The following is a 13,106-nucleotide window of genomic DNA, read 5'->3' as shown; positions in this document are numbered from 1 at the left end:
AGCTGTGCTGCTGGCTTGCTGTGGGACTTGTGTAAGCTCCGTGCCCTCACTGGACCTCAGTGTTTCCAGCCACACCACTGGGAGATTTTTTGAGACGGAGTCTCACTCTGTTGCCCAGGCTGGAGTGCAGTGGCGCAATCTCAGCTCACTGCAAGCTCTACCTCCCGGGTTCACGCCATTCTCCTGCCTCAGCCTCCCGAGTAGCTGGGACTACAGATGCCTGCCACCACGCCCGGCTAATTTTTTGTATTTTTAGTAGAGACAGGGTTTCACCGTGTTAGGCAGGATGGTCTCGATCTCCTGACCTCATGATCCACCCGCCTCGGCCTCCCAAAGTGCTGGGATTACAGGCGTAAGCCACTGCGCCCGGCCGTTTTTCCTTTACTAAGCAAACACCAAAGATTATTCTTCCCACTCCCCAAAGCCTAGGGTTCCGCAGTTCTTTTTTTATTTTTAATTTTTAAGAGACAGGATCTTGCTCTGTCACCCAGGCTGGAGTGCAGTGGCATAATCATAGCTCACTGCAGCCTTGACCTCCCGCGCTCAAACAATCCTCCTGCCTTAGTACCTCGAGTAGCTGGGATTACTGGCACGTGCCACCATGACCAGCTAATTTTTTTTTTTTCATTTTTTAGAGATGGGATCTTGCTATGTTGCCAGGCTGGTCTCAAACTCTTGGACTCAAGTGATCCTCCTGCCTCAGCCTCCCAATCTCTGGGATTATGGGTGTGAGCCACCATGTCTGGCTCTGCAGTTTAAATTTGCAACTCCAAGGCCCCTTGCCACAGAACCATCTCAGCCCAGAGGAACAGTCCTAGATGAGAAGTTGGATGGCCCAGACAGCCCCTGGCTCTAGCCTCTTCTCTCTCACCTTCATGGCCTCAGGCAAGATCAGCAGCCACCACCATGACTGTTAATACTTAGTGAGTAGCTGTTTATGTGGCAGGCCCTATGTAAGGCTCCCTACATGCAATCCTCTGTTTAATCGTCACATCTACCCACGGCTAATTAGTTCTGAGCTGGAATCTGAACCTAGGACTGAGCCCAGAGACTGATCCACCACTGTGCTTTATCCCCACATGACCTCAGGTTCTTCATCTATGAAATGAGCATGAAGATCCCTCCCTCCCAGGACTGTTGAGAAGGGCTAACAATACCAAGTGTGCAGAAGGCCTTTGTTGCTCTCAAGTAATTGGGATGACAGTCACCTGGCCTGGGCTCACCCCAAGCAAGTGACTTCATCTGTAAGAGACACTATTTCCATAAAGTGGAGAGAATCACACCTACTCCACGGGATCATCTGCAGGATGAAATGAGGTCGTGTTTGGAAAGCACCTAACACAAGGCTTGGCACTGAACTGATGTGCAATGAACATTAGCACTAGGGGAAGGAGGAGGCAGTGGCCACATGCGTCCTGGTTCTACCTACCAGCTGTGCAACCTGGGGAGCAATTTGGTTACCCCCAAAACCTTGGTTTCCCTATGAATCAATTGGGGACAATAATACCTCACAAGGTTGTGAAAGTAAATGAGTAATGCAAATTAATGCACCTACCACAGCACCTGGAACAGGACGAATCATAAATGAAAAACTTTAAATTACAACTTCCAGTCTGTGAGTCCACCCTGCCCTACTCACCCTGTGACACCCACCTGCAGCACCTTGCCCTGGGGTCCCTCGTCAAAGAGCAGAGCCTGCTGGTACAGGGGATCACAGGTCTTCTTGGTCATCTTTGTCTTCTTCTTGGCCAAGCAGGCCCCATTCTCCAGCAGGTAAACCTTGATATAGGTGGCTAAGGGAGGAGAGAACGTATGACAGGGAGGGGTCCAGGACAGGCAGCTATGGCCTGCCCATCCCCTAATTGCCAGGTGATCTTGGAGGTGAGCAGGATGTATGGAATGAGCCAGCCAGCGGACAGCAGGCAGAAGAGGTGACTCAAGTACTGATTCCTCCATCCTCCCTTACTCCCTGCCCTAGTCACTGGCCTTCCAGCCAAGCTGTGACTCCACTGTAAAGAATCCCGATTTAGGCCAGTGGGAGCTGAGGACCTGCTAGACCCAGAGCTCGGCTCTATGCCCCTCCCTGTCAGGACCCCATTTCCAAAATCCCTCACCTGGGAGGGATTTGGAGCCTGGTTTGGGGGTCAGGCCCCGTGCTTCAATCACTTCCACCTCCAGCTGGCCGCTCCGGTCCATGATGGCAATGTGCACGTCTCCTGAAAGGAAGAAGAGGCTGAGTCCAGGCAGGGCCAGACCAAGGGGCAGGCCAGCCAGCTGCTGTACTGAATGCCAGCCTGTGGAGGAGGCTACATCATCACTAGAAAGGGAACAAGATGGCACCAACCACACGGGCCAGAACTGCTCTCGGAAGACCACTTTAAAGCAGCTGAGGGACCCTTTGATAGGTCCCTTGGGGTGGGTTGGGGTAGGGGCATGACCTTCAGGGGCATGACTGGGTAACAACAGATGGCTGCCAAACCCCCGTTTGTGTCTGGCTAACTGGGAGGCTCTTGTTTTACTAAGCAGAATAGCAAACTTGAGGACAGAGCTTCCTGTGTCAGGAAGACACGGAAGGCTGTGGGCTCAGTGGCTGTTCTTCACCTCCCCATACATCTGTGTCAAAAGATCATCCATTTGAGGCCGGGCACAGTGGCTCACACCTGTAATCCCAACACTTTGGGAGGCGGAGGCGGGTGGATCATGAGGTCAGGAGATCAAGACCATTCTGGCTAACATGGTGAAACCCCATCTCTACTAAAAATACAAAAAATTAGCCAGGCATGGTGGTGTGCACCTGTAGTCCCAGCTACTTGGGAGGCTGAGGCAGGAGAATCACTTGAAACCAGGAGGCAGAGGTTGTAGTGGGCCAAGATTGCACCACAGCACTCCGGCCTGGGTGACGAGGAAGACTCCGTCTCAAAAAAAAAAAAAAAAAAGAAAGAAAGAAAAAAAGAAAGAACATCTGTTTGAAAAAGCGCTGAGCTAAAAACCTGCCTAGGACACAAGGCACTACCAGACAACAAGGGCCTGCTACGGCATTACCAGTGGAGGGAGGGAAGGCCAGCAGACTTTCTGGGTGTGGACGGCTGAGAAATCTTCACTGTACTCCCATAGAATGGATTATCCAGCCGGGGCAAGGTCTGCGCATGGAGTTATGTCAGTTACCTGATTTCTAGGAACTCTTAGCTTTGTTCAACATTGGTTGGCAGAATTTGGAATTATGTAGTAGTCAGTCACTCAGAACAAAGAGAAATCCTTTACAGGGGTGCAGAATCATAAGCCTGGTCCACAAGAATCAAATGGGCCAGACTTTGAATTCAGTCACCCATTTTTAGATTATTTGAGCCATCATGCAATTGTTTATATTTGTGTACTACGGAAGACAGGGATTTACTAATTTCAAGAGACCTCCTGGAATTCATCCACCTCCATCCAGCTATTCCTGATCTTGTGGGGAAGGGAGAAGGGAAGGTCTTGGGAATTAATCTCCAGTAACATCACTAACGAGGTGAACAAGGCAAACCTGTCCTTCCCTGGTCTGACACCAGGGGGTACCACACACGAATGGTCCTGGCTGCCATGGCACATTAGCCTTGTGGAAGTGGCTGGCTCCTCTCACTGCTGCCCAGCCTGTGGCTGGGTCTAGGGCTGGGAAAAGCAGGCTCCCCAGACCCTTAAGAGACTGAAAACAAGGGTCTCTTATTCCCAGCCCTTGCTTTCAGCTGATCCTCGCCCTCTGAGGGTCCCCATCGACTCCTGTTCCAGCAGGCAGGAGCACCTGGGCAGGAGCTTTTGAGGGCATTGCAGTGGAAGGAGTCCTGGCCTGGAGTGGAACCCCAGCTCCACTGCATGACTCACAGCAGGACACCGCACTCAGCTTCCTCATTTGCTGGGAGGGTCAAAGGTTGAGCACTGTCCTGATGGGGGCTGAGTGGGGACGTGTGGGTCAGGTGCTGCTCAGGTCAGACTGATGGGAAAGGAGTGGAGGCGAGGAGACACCTCTGGAGGAGCTATCCTGGGGAGGAGCTGCTGGAACCAACACAGCCAATACCTAAGAGAGGGAGGGGGCAGGGAGGTTCTGTCTGAGAGCTCACGAAATGGGCCAGACTGAAGCTATCAGGACCAAGCGTAGGCTTCAGGAAGTACCGTCATCCCTTAGTATCCATGGGGGATTGGTTCCAGAACCCTACCCCGCCCCCACTCAGGGATACCAAAATCCTTGGATGCTCCAGTCTCTAATATAAAATGGCAGCCAGGAGGCCAAGGCAGGTGGATTGTCTGAGCTCAGGAGTTCAAGACCAGCCTGGGCAACATGGTGAAACCCCGTCTCTACTAAAATACAAAGAAAAAAATTAGCCAGGCGTGGCAGTGTGCGCCTGTAGTCCCATCTACTCGGGAGGCTGAGGCAGGAGAATTGCTTGGACCTGGGAGGTGGAGGTTGCAGTGAGCTGAGATCATGTCACTGCACTCCAGCCTGGTGACAGAGCGAGGCTCAGTCTCTAAATAAATAAATAAATAAATGGCAGCCAGGCACAGTGGCTTATGCCTGTAATCCCAGTACTTTGGGAGGCTGAGGTGGATGAGGTCAGGAGTTCGAGACTAGCCTAGCCAATACAGTGAAACCCCGTCTCTACTACAAATACAAAAATTAGCCAGACATGGTGGCACATGCCTGTAATCTCAGCTACTCAGGAGGCTGAGGCAGGAGAATCACTTGAACCTGGGAAGTGGAGGTAGGTTATGGTGAGCCAAGATCGTGCCAGTGCACTCCCGCCTGGGCAACAGAGTGAGACTCCATCTCGAAAATAAAGTAAAATAAAATAATAAAAATAGCATAGTGTTTGCATATAATCTATGCACATCCTCCCATATGCTTTATTTTATTTAGTTTTTGAGACAGGGTCTCACAATATTGCCTAGACTGGCCTCAAACTCCTGGGCTCAAGCAATCCTCCAGCCTCAGCCTCTTGAGTAGCTGGGACTGCAGGCACAGGCCACTGCAACCAGCTTCTTCCATATACTTTCAATCGTCTCTAGATTACACTGGTGTGCCACATAATGACACGTCAGTCAACAATGCATCATATACATGATAGTGGGCCCATAAGATTATAATGGAGAATATACAGAAACCTGATATATGGTACTTGATGTTGGCATTGCAGATCAAATAGGGGAAATGATTGATATTCAGTAGTGGTGCTAGGATATATGGTTTTCCACATGAAAAAATACATATAAATTTAAATATATATATATATATATATATATATACCATCTAGGTTTGTGTAGTACACTCTATGATGTTCACACACTGAAAATGACTGTACTTATAATACCTAACACAATGCCTACATATCACTTCATTTGCATGGATTCAGGGTAGAACTCGGCACACAGCAAATCATGTTTTGCTTTTTGCAACTTTGTGGAATTTTTTTTCCCTGAATATTTTCTATCCAAGGTTGGTTGAATCCACAAACCCAGAACCCATGGATACAGAGGGCCAACTATACTTCCTAGCTGCAAGGAAAAGGGATAAGAAAATTACTAAAGGGCCTATAGGTGCCAGGCGCTGTTGGGTGTAACAAGTCAAATAAGCCACAGTTCCTACGCATTAAATTGAAATACCTCACGCAAAGCATCTAATAGGAGCTCAGTAAAGTATTATTAGAGCATAGACCTCAAGTGGGTATTATTATTCCCATTTTAAAGATGAGAAGACTGAGGTTCAAAGAAGGGAAGTGACTTGCTTAAGATCACAGAATTGGTGATAGAATAAACTCTACGATGGCCAATGCAGGGCCCCCACTGAGCTCACCCTTCCTGTCGCATGGTCACCATTACCCCACTCAACCTGCCCTTAATAAGACTCACCCATGGGTGGTGTTGCCAGTGTCTGTCGCCCCACAATCTGAGCTGGTCCCAGCCCATCCAGGAAATCGCTGAACTGGCTTTCAGCCCCCAGCCGGGTAGTGGGGAAGATGAACCTGCAGGAGGAGGCAGAGGGACGCGTGAGGGGTTCAGGGCAACCTGAGGATGAAAGTATAGCTGGCAGGCTGCCATGCTCTGCCCCTGGGGCCCTGGGCACGTCCCTCTGTGCCTCAGTTTCTTCTCTAGACAGTATGATTGCACTACTCTGGGAAAGGACAAACAGAACTGTTCATTTCTGCATACAGAAGAAAAATACTTTGATGTCACTTGAGAAAATAAACTAATAACAATACATAATGATGCTATTTAATCCTTAAGGTCCAGGGACTTCTGAAGTGACCCTTACAAGGTAGGGCTTGCTGGACACCTGTGTCCTTACCAGGGCATGTCAATGCTAAGAACCAGAGACATAGGTCAGAAATTTCAATGCCCGGAACAAGTTACAAGAACTGAGGTTTGAGCTGACTGCAAGTTTGAAATCCAAGTCAAACATGAGGTGGTGCCCAGAACAGCAGCTAAGACCAAAATAACACAATTACAGGGTTGAAGTGAATGGCAAGTGATGGTGGTTGGTGGTTGTTCCATGACTGTGTGGGGGTTAGAAACAGTAACAAGAAAAGCTGACAGTGATTGACAACTGGCCAGGTGCCAATGGTACATTAAAAATTCCACATGTGTTATATCATTTAATCCTTACAACCACTCTGTGTGGTAGGAGCTATTATCCAATCTTACAGATGAGAAAACAGAGGCTCCAAAAGGTAAAATTGCCTTGCCTGCAAAACAAAACTCATGGGGTTTTATATGTTGAGGATTAGGGCAGATGAAAAGTTCCAGACAAACAGAAAGCACTGAATGATAGTTCCGGTTGCTGCTGTTGTTATCATCAAGGGAAAAGTGCTACTTCTCTCTTGGGCTCCAGTCTAGATGTTCTGGGTGTGGCCAGCTGAGAAAGGACAGATGAGGGAGGGTTGGCCCTGCCAACCCTCAGGGGCTATGATAGAACAAAGTTCTAAGATCTCCTAGAAAGGCCCAGGCTCCTGGCTGCAGAGATAAAAGGCTGTCCAAGGAAGAATCTCCTACTAGATAGTTTGGCCTTGAGTCCCCCTTGGCTAGCAGCCGGCAGGGAGGAAAAAGTAGGCTGTGTATGCTTGTCAGAGAGAGCCTGTGTCTCTCCCTGAAACACTAGGCCCAGCCTCCACCCCACAGGGAGGGGCTTCAAGACCCCACTTTTATTGGCCATGGTCAACAACAGCCTAATATCACATTCTTAGGACAATGATATCTGAGAAGGTTATATAAAGAAACTTAGACTCTCAAGGTCACAGAATTTTAGGAGCTGGATATAGTGTGGAGATTGTGAACAAAGGTCATGGAATCAAATGGCCTTAATTCCAATTCTGACTCCATCACCACTTAATAGCTGTGACCTTGGGTAAGGTGCCCCACCCTTTTCCTCTCCCTGTTTCTCCACTTATAAAACGGAGATAATGGTAATACCCACAACCCTCAGAGTTGCTGTAAGTGTTAAATGATCCCTGTTAGGCCGGGCGTGGTGGCTGTAATCCCAGCACTTTGGGAGGCTGAGGTGGGTGAATCACCTGAGGTTGGGAGTTCGAGACCAGCCTGACCAACATGGAGAAACCCCATCTCTACTAAAAATCCAAAATTAGCTGGGCGTGGTGGTGCATGCCTGTAATCACAACTAGTCAGGAGGCTGAGGCAGGAGAATCACTTGAACCTGGGAGGTGGAGGTTGTGGTGAGCTGAGATTGTGCCACTGCACTCCAGTGTGGGCAACAAGAGCAAAACTCCATCTCAAAAAAACAAAAAACAAAAAAACAAAACAAAAAAAACCAACGATCACTATTCCTGGTCTGATCACAGCCAGCAGATCCCAGTGTAAGAATCACCTATGTGAGATGCCCAGGCATGCTCTGCACCTGGGAAGATGTAATAAATGCTTGAGAGTGCTTGCATTCATGGAAGTAGGTGCAGCAGTGAGACACACAATCACTGAATCTCAAACGAGGGAGCCACAGAATCCTAAGCCTGGAAGTCACTAGGCCTTGAAGCAGAAGCAGAAAATCTTAGTCATACAACTATAATTTCATAGACTTAGAAGAGATCTGTGGGAATATCTAACCCAGTGACTTTCAGATTTTTTAATGCAACCTACATGTAAGAAAGGAGATTTTAACATCATGACCCAGGACAGACCTGTGTGCATCTATACATAAAAAATGGAAACAAAAGTTCATGAGGCGATTTATTCTTACTTCATAAGATATGCCTATTTCTTTTTCTAATGCTGGTTTTGACCCACTAAACCTATTTTATTTCCTGTCTATGAGTCACCATCCATGGTTTGAAAAACACTGATCTAGTCCAATCTCCTTCCCTCAGCTCTAAGCAAGCCTCCTTCAGAAAATTCCACTCATCTGGGCCACAACAATGGTTTTAGATTTAAAAGGATTTTAGGGCCACATTTTCCTTTCCACCCTTTCCCCTGGAGCAAGGCAGTGTGTGTGGTGGGAGGTGGGAGGTAAGGGTCCCTTCCTGAAACATACAGAAGGAACTGATAGCTCCTGGGTATCTGGATATTCCAATGGGAGCAATGGAAGACCTGAGGTCCAGGCACAGAGTGTTGGGGGGAGGGGTATGAAGGAAGGCAGAGACACAGAGGACCCAGACATTTTAGCTGGAAACAAAACAGGGAGGCTTTCCCACCCTGCCCAGTGGTTCTGTGACTGGAGGACCGAGGAGGTGGGAGGGGACCACAGCGTGGGGCTGCACGCACGTGCCGTCGGAGCTGTTGCTGTTGGTGCTCCCATCGGTGGACTCCCGGCTGCTCTGGCGTGTGACCCGGCTCCGCATCTCCACTGCGATGCCCGTCTCCGTGCTCCGGCGGATGTTGCTGCGCAGCTTCTTGGTGGCCCCTTCTGTGACCCCCCCCACCCCAAGCACAGAGAGGGAACAAGGTCAGATTACGAATGGGGCTTCTCTAAGAGTCCTGCCAAAGTCACTCTCTTGGCATGGGGGGTTGATGGGGAGGATGAGCAGGGCTCTGACTGGAGGCAGGGGCATGGCTGAGCTGACCTCAGAGCTGGTCTGCAGTCTGACACCTGGCCCTGCTCAGGGCAGTGACACTGACAGAGCAGACTAGAAAGATGGCTGCAGGCAGAGTCATGATGGCACCACCAGGCAGAGCCGCAGATCTGCAGCTGGGGCCCTCACCTCACCCTCATCAGGCTCCCCTGACACCCACCTTCCCACTCGATTTCAGCCCTTGCCCCAAAGGTTAAGTGTGCCTCCTCCCACTCTCTTCTGGAAAGTTCATCTTCTCTGGGATTCTCCAACTGACTTTCCCTCTTTCAGGCACCCTCAGACCCTATCACACCCAGACCTCACAACTCACCTCTGATATCTCTGGAGGCTCTATAGGAAAGCCCCCATGGGAAGCCTGGCCACTCTCAAACAAACCTGCCTTCTCTAGGTGGGGCTGAACATGGAGAGGATGTGTGTGGAGAGCTGGAGAGGCCATTAAGAAAACAAGACAGAGAGGGACTGCTGGGTTGACCCAAATTGCCTTTGGCTTTGAGAAAAGGTCTGCAGAAGAATGCCTGAAGCTGGCCTGTGAGAACTTACCACTGTGTCTCTGTGCCTCCTGTTCAGAGGCCCTCGACCCCCATATCCTAGCCTCCCCCTCAGCCTTGCAGGGAACATGGGACACTTTCCCTCTCCCAGCAGCACACCATCCTGCCTGGGTTTCCATGGCAACCTCCTCGGCATTGCAGTGTGGTCCTTCTAGACACCCTCTCCTCCTGGGGGAGGTGGATGGGGGAGACGGCCTGAGGGTTTGCAGGGACTTCCCCCGCTGAAGCTTGGCAGCTGGAGGAGCTTGCTGGGGAGGGAACTGGCCCTCAGATAGGAACTGCACCAAAGGAACCATTTGCTGTCACTGGTTAGAGGCCAAGCGAATTAACAGTGGAGTTGCCTACAGGGAGGGGGAGAGGCCAGGGCAGGACAGGCAGCACAGCCCCTGAAAACAGTGGGGAGCAGGGAGCTGGTTACCTTGGCAATTCTCTCCCACCACACCCAATGGTGGGCTGGGGAGGGGATGTTCAAGACCCCAGCCTGGGAAAAGGCAGACTTTATTCCTCCTGCTTCGTCTGCTTATCTTTCAGAAAGTCCCCACTGGAGGGCAGAAAGAGAGGTCTAGGATCACTAGTGGAAGGAAGGGTGGGTGGCAGGACAGGCTGAGAACAGGGTGCAGGGTGAGGAGGAATGCCTTCTCTGAAATCATCCCAGCTTCTGGGATACTGGAATAGCATATTCGGGAATCCATGACACCATCAACATGTCTGTCTGTCTCTCTCATACACACACACATACACACACACACAGAGTCACATTAGCTCATACATACTTTTTTCACAAAGAGAGGCATAGGCAGACATGCACGAGTGGCAGCAATCACATATATGAATACAGTAATCTCATACACAAGGCTACATGCAGGTTTATATCACAGTCACACAGTCACAAATGGTCCTACCAGGTCTTGGTCACGTGTACACATGATGTAGTCCGCCACCTTCAGTCAAGTCACGGACACATGATCTTCACGTGTAACACTTGGAGTTGAACCCTCCCATTCAATCACATATATTGATGAAAACCCACAAATGGTGTCTGACTCACCTCACACACAGAGGCCTGGGTAATAATGCTGGTGTGTGGGGCCTCTCCCTGTCCCTGGCTCCTAACTCTACATCCTCTCTAACACAATTAGAAAACAGATGGGTCTGTGGGGGCTCCCTCGCCTTCATATCTCTACCCCACAACACACAGCCTGAGTTGGGGTCACCTCCTCATGACCCCAACCCTCCTCTTTCAGAGTTTAGGGAAACTTTGACCCAGTTGGGAGCAAATTTGCCTTTTTGATAAGACTTGTCCAACCTAATGTGAGACCCTGAGTCGGGGAGTCACAGAATCCTGAAATCTTAGAGATTCTTGGCTACCTCTCCCCCAAATTTCACAGATGGGAAGCCTGAGGTCCAGGTGCCAAGACAGCCAGGACTAGATCAGGCCCACAGACATCCAGTCTGCTGTCATGCTCTTTTCACTCCCCTCCCAATCCCTCATCTAGCTGAGAGGTGATTCAGCAGAGATTAAGTTCCATGACTTCAGAGGGAGGAGAAAGCTCTTGTAATCTCAGAGACGATCCCTCCACTGGCTTCATACATGTCCATACGATCCCTCCACTGGCTTCATACATGTATAGTCTCAACCCCTGCTGATTTAAGGAATAACTTTATATAATCTCTCTCTCTAGAGAAACAGGCCAAGTTGCTTGCAATAATTCTATGGGCTCCAGAGACCAAAAGACTCCAGGAACCATCCCATCTGTCCCATCACAAACAAAGCAGGGGCACTCACAGCCTGTACCACCACTCCCTATGGCATCTTCTGGAATGGTCCTGAGCCCTCTCTCTACCTTGACCCAGATCCCAGAGTCCAGAAGGGGAAAGCCGCTGTCCGTGGTACTGAAAACGCTAGCTCCATTTGGGCAGGGGCTGGGACAGCCCAGGATGGTCCTGTGTAGACCCAGCCAATTGCCAGACCAGAACCCACCTGAGTCCTGGACCCAAAGCTCTGACCCCACCCTCCTCACTGCTCCCACAACTTAGTGAATGTCAGATCCAGAAGGAAACTGGGAGAGAGCATTTTAGCTCCATTTTACAGAAGATGAAACTGAGGCCCAGTGGAAAAGTAAATTTCCTGAGGTCCCATGGTGAGTTACAGAGCCAGGACTAGCCCTCTAAAGTGAGTTTTTGTAAGTCCACTCTAGGGCAACATGAGGAATAAACTGGAAGAAGGCAGGCAGGAGGCAGGAGAACTACAGAGGAGGGTGGTGCAATCGTCCAGGCTAGATATTATGGGTCCTGTACTAGGGCAGGGGCTTTGAAACAAAGAAGGATGGGCAGGGGTCTAGCCAATGCAGAGTACGGACACACTAGGAGGAACGAGGCCCTGGGAAGGGCAGACCTGAGCCCAGAAGACAGAGTCCAGGAGAGGAATTCCTCCCCACTTCACACAGCCCAGCCCTGCAGGGAATGGAGCCATCCCATCTGTCAGGAGTGGGGGCACCCTTCTAGGTCTTTCCCAGAACAGTTTCCAGAGCCAATGCCCATGAGTCTGCCTCATATATTTCTCTGGCACCAGACGCGCCCACCCACAAGGTGGGTCCGAGCTGGGATACTGGCATCCTGAAGGCATGGAGGCAAAAAATGGAGAAGGAATTCTAGATGGAGAGGAGTGTGCTACAGGGAAGGAGCAGAGGTGTGGAGGCTGAGAACTCACTTCTCTTTTGGCTTTATGGTACAATGGCAGGTAATAATAATAGCATCAACACTTCACTGAGTGCCTATACTATGTGCCAGGCATGAAGCTGGGTGCCTTTGCATACCCTATTTCATTTAATTCCCTGGATAAGTCTGCAAGTCATGTATCATTGCCCTCATTCTACAAACAAGGCAGCAGGCTCAGAGAGGTGAAGTAACTTGCCTTAGTCACCTGGCTAATAAATGACAGGGGATGGATCTGAACTTGAGGTCGTTCTCCAGGAACATGCTTTCTCCCCAGGCTCTGGATGCCTCATCAATAAAATAAGTACGGCGTACTAGATGATCTCAAGGGACTCTCCCCACTCTGACATTCAGCAATTAGCTGATTCACAGAGACCTTCAGTTAGAAGGGCATCTGGGCAGTTCCCCTAGCTCCAGTCCTTTAGCCATGCTCTTGCATACCAAGGAGACAAGGGATTCAGAAGCCCCATCATCATTCATCTCTTCTCAAGATGAAAGGTCTTCCTGGTATCTGCTCCACTCTCTGCCTGCAGCCTGTAAAGTCAAGGCAGACCACTAGAAGGTTCTCCCAGTGACTCAGGTCCCTATCCTGGCCTTGGAAGACTGTCCCTCCAAATCACTTTGGGCATGAAGAAGCCTTTGGGTCTGAAGCTGAATCAGCTGGATTCCTGGGCTTGGTCCCCTGGAGCCAGACTCCCGAGGTCCAACACCTCCACGACCTCCTAATCTTAATCTCACTCCTTAGTCCTATCTCAGCCCCCTCCTTGTCCCAGCCCAACTTCTAGATCCCCAAGTCCCCATC

The 13,106-nt window shown here is 50.0% G+C and overlaps 1 protein-coding gene across 3 annotated transcripts in view; it reads right to left on the bottom strand.

The window, feature by feature from the left end:
* Positions 1-13,106, bottom strand: part of RIMS3 (regulating synaptic membrane exocytosis 3) — a 45,008-nt gene that overhangs the window by 6,474 nt on the left and 25,428 nt on the right. For all 3 annotated transcript variants that reach the window (XM_009251876.4, XM_054537443.2, XM_024238598.2), the window contains exons 4-7: positions 8,734-8,875; positions 5,878-5,990; positions 2,115-2,216; positions 1,654-1,793 (exon numbers count right to left, since the gene is read on the bottom strand). In XM_009251876.4, the coding sequence (XP_009250151.1) occupies positions 1,654-1,793; positions 2,115-2,216; positions 5,878-5,990; positions 8,734-8,875 (497 nt within the window). The remainder of the gene's footprint in view (positions 1-1,653; positions 1,794-2,114; positions 2,217-5,877; positions 5,991-8,733; positions 8,876-13,106) is intronic.

The sequence above is a fragment of the Pongo abelii genome, chromosome 1 (assembly GCF_028885655.2).
Source record: "Pongo abelii isolate AG06213 chromosome 1, NHGRI_mPonAbe1-v2.0_pri, whole genome shotgun sequence".
In the NCBI taxonomy this organism is placed as follows: Eukaryota; Metazoa; Chordata; class Mammalia; order Primates; family Hominidae; genus Pongo; species Pongo abelii.
The sequence above is the reverse complement of the archived record's forward strand: the minus strand, read 5'-3'. Positions and strand labels throughout refer to the sequence as shown.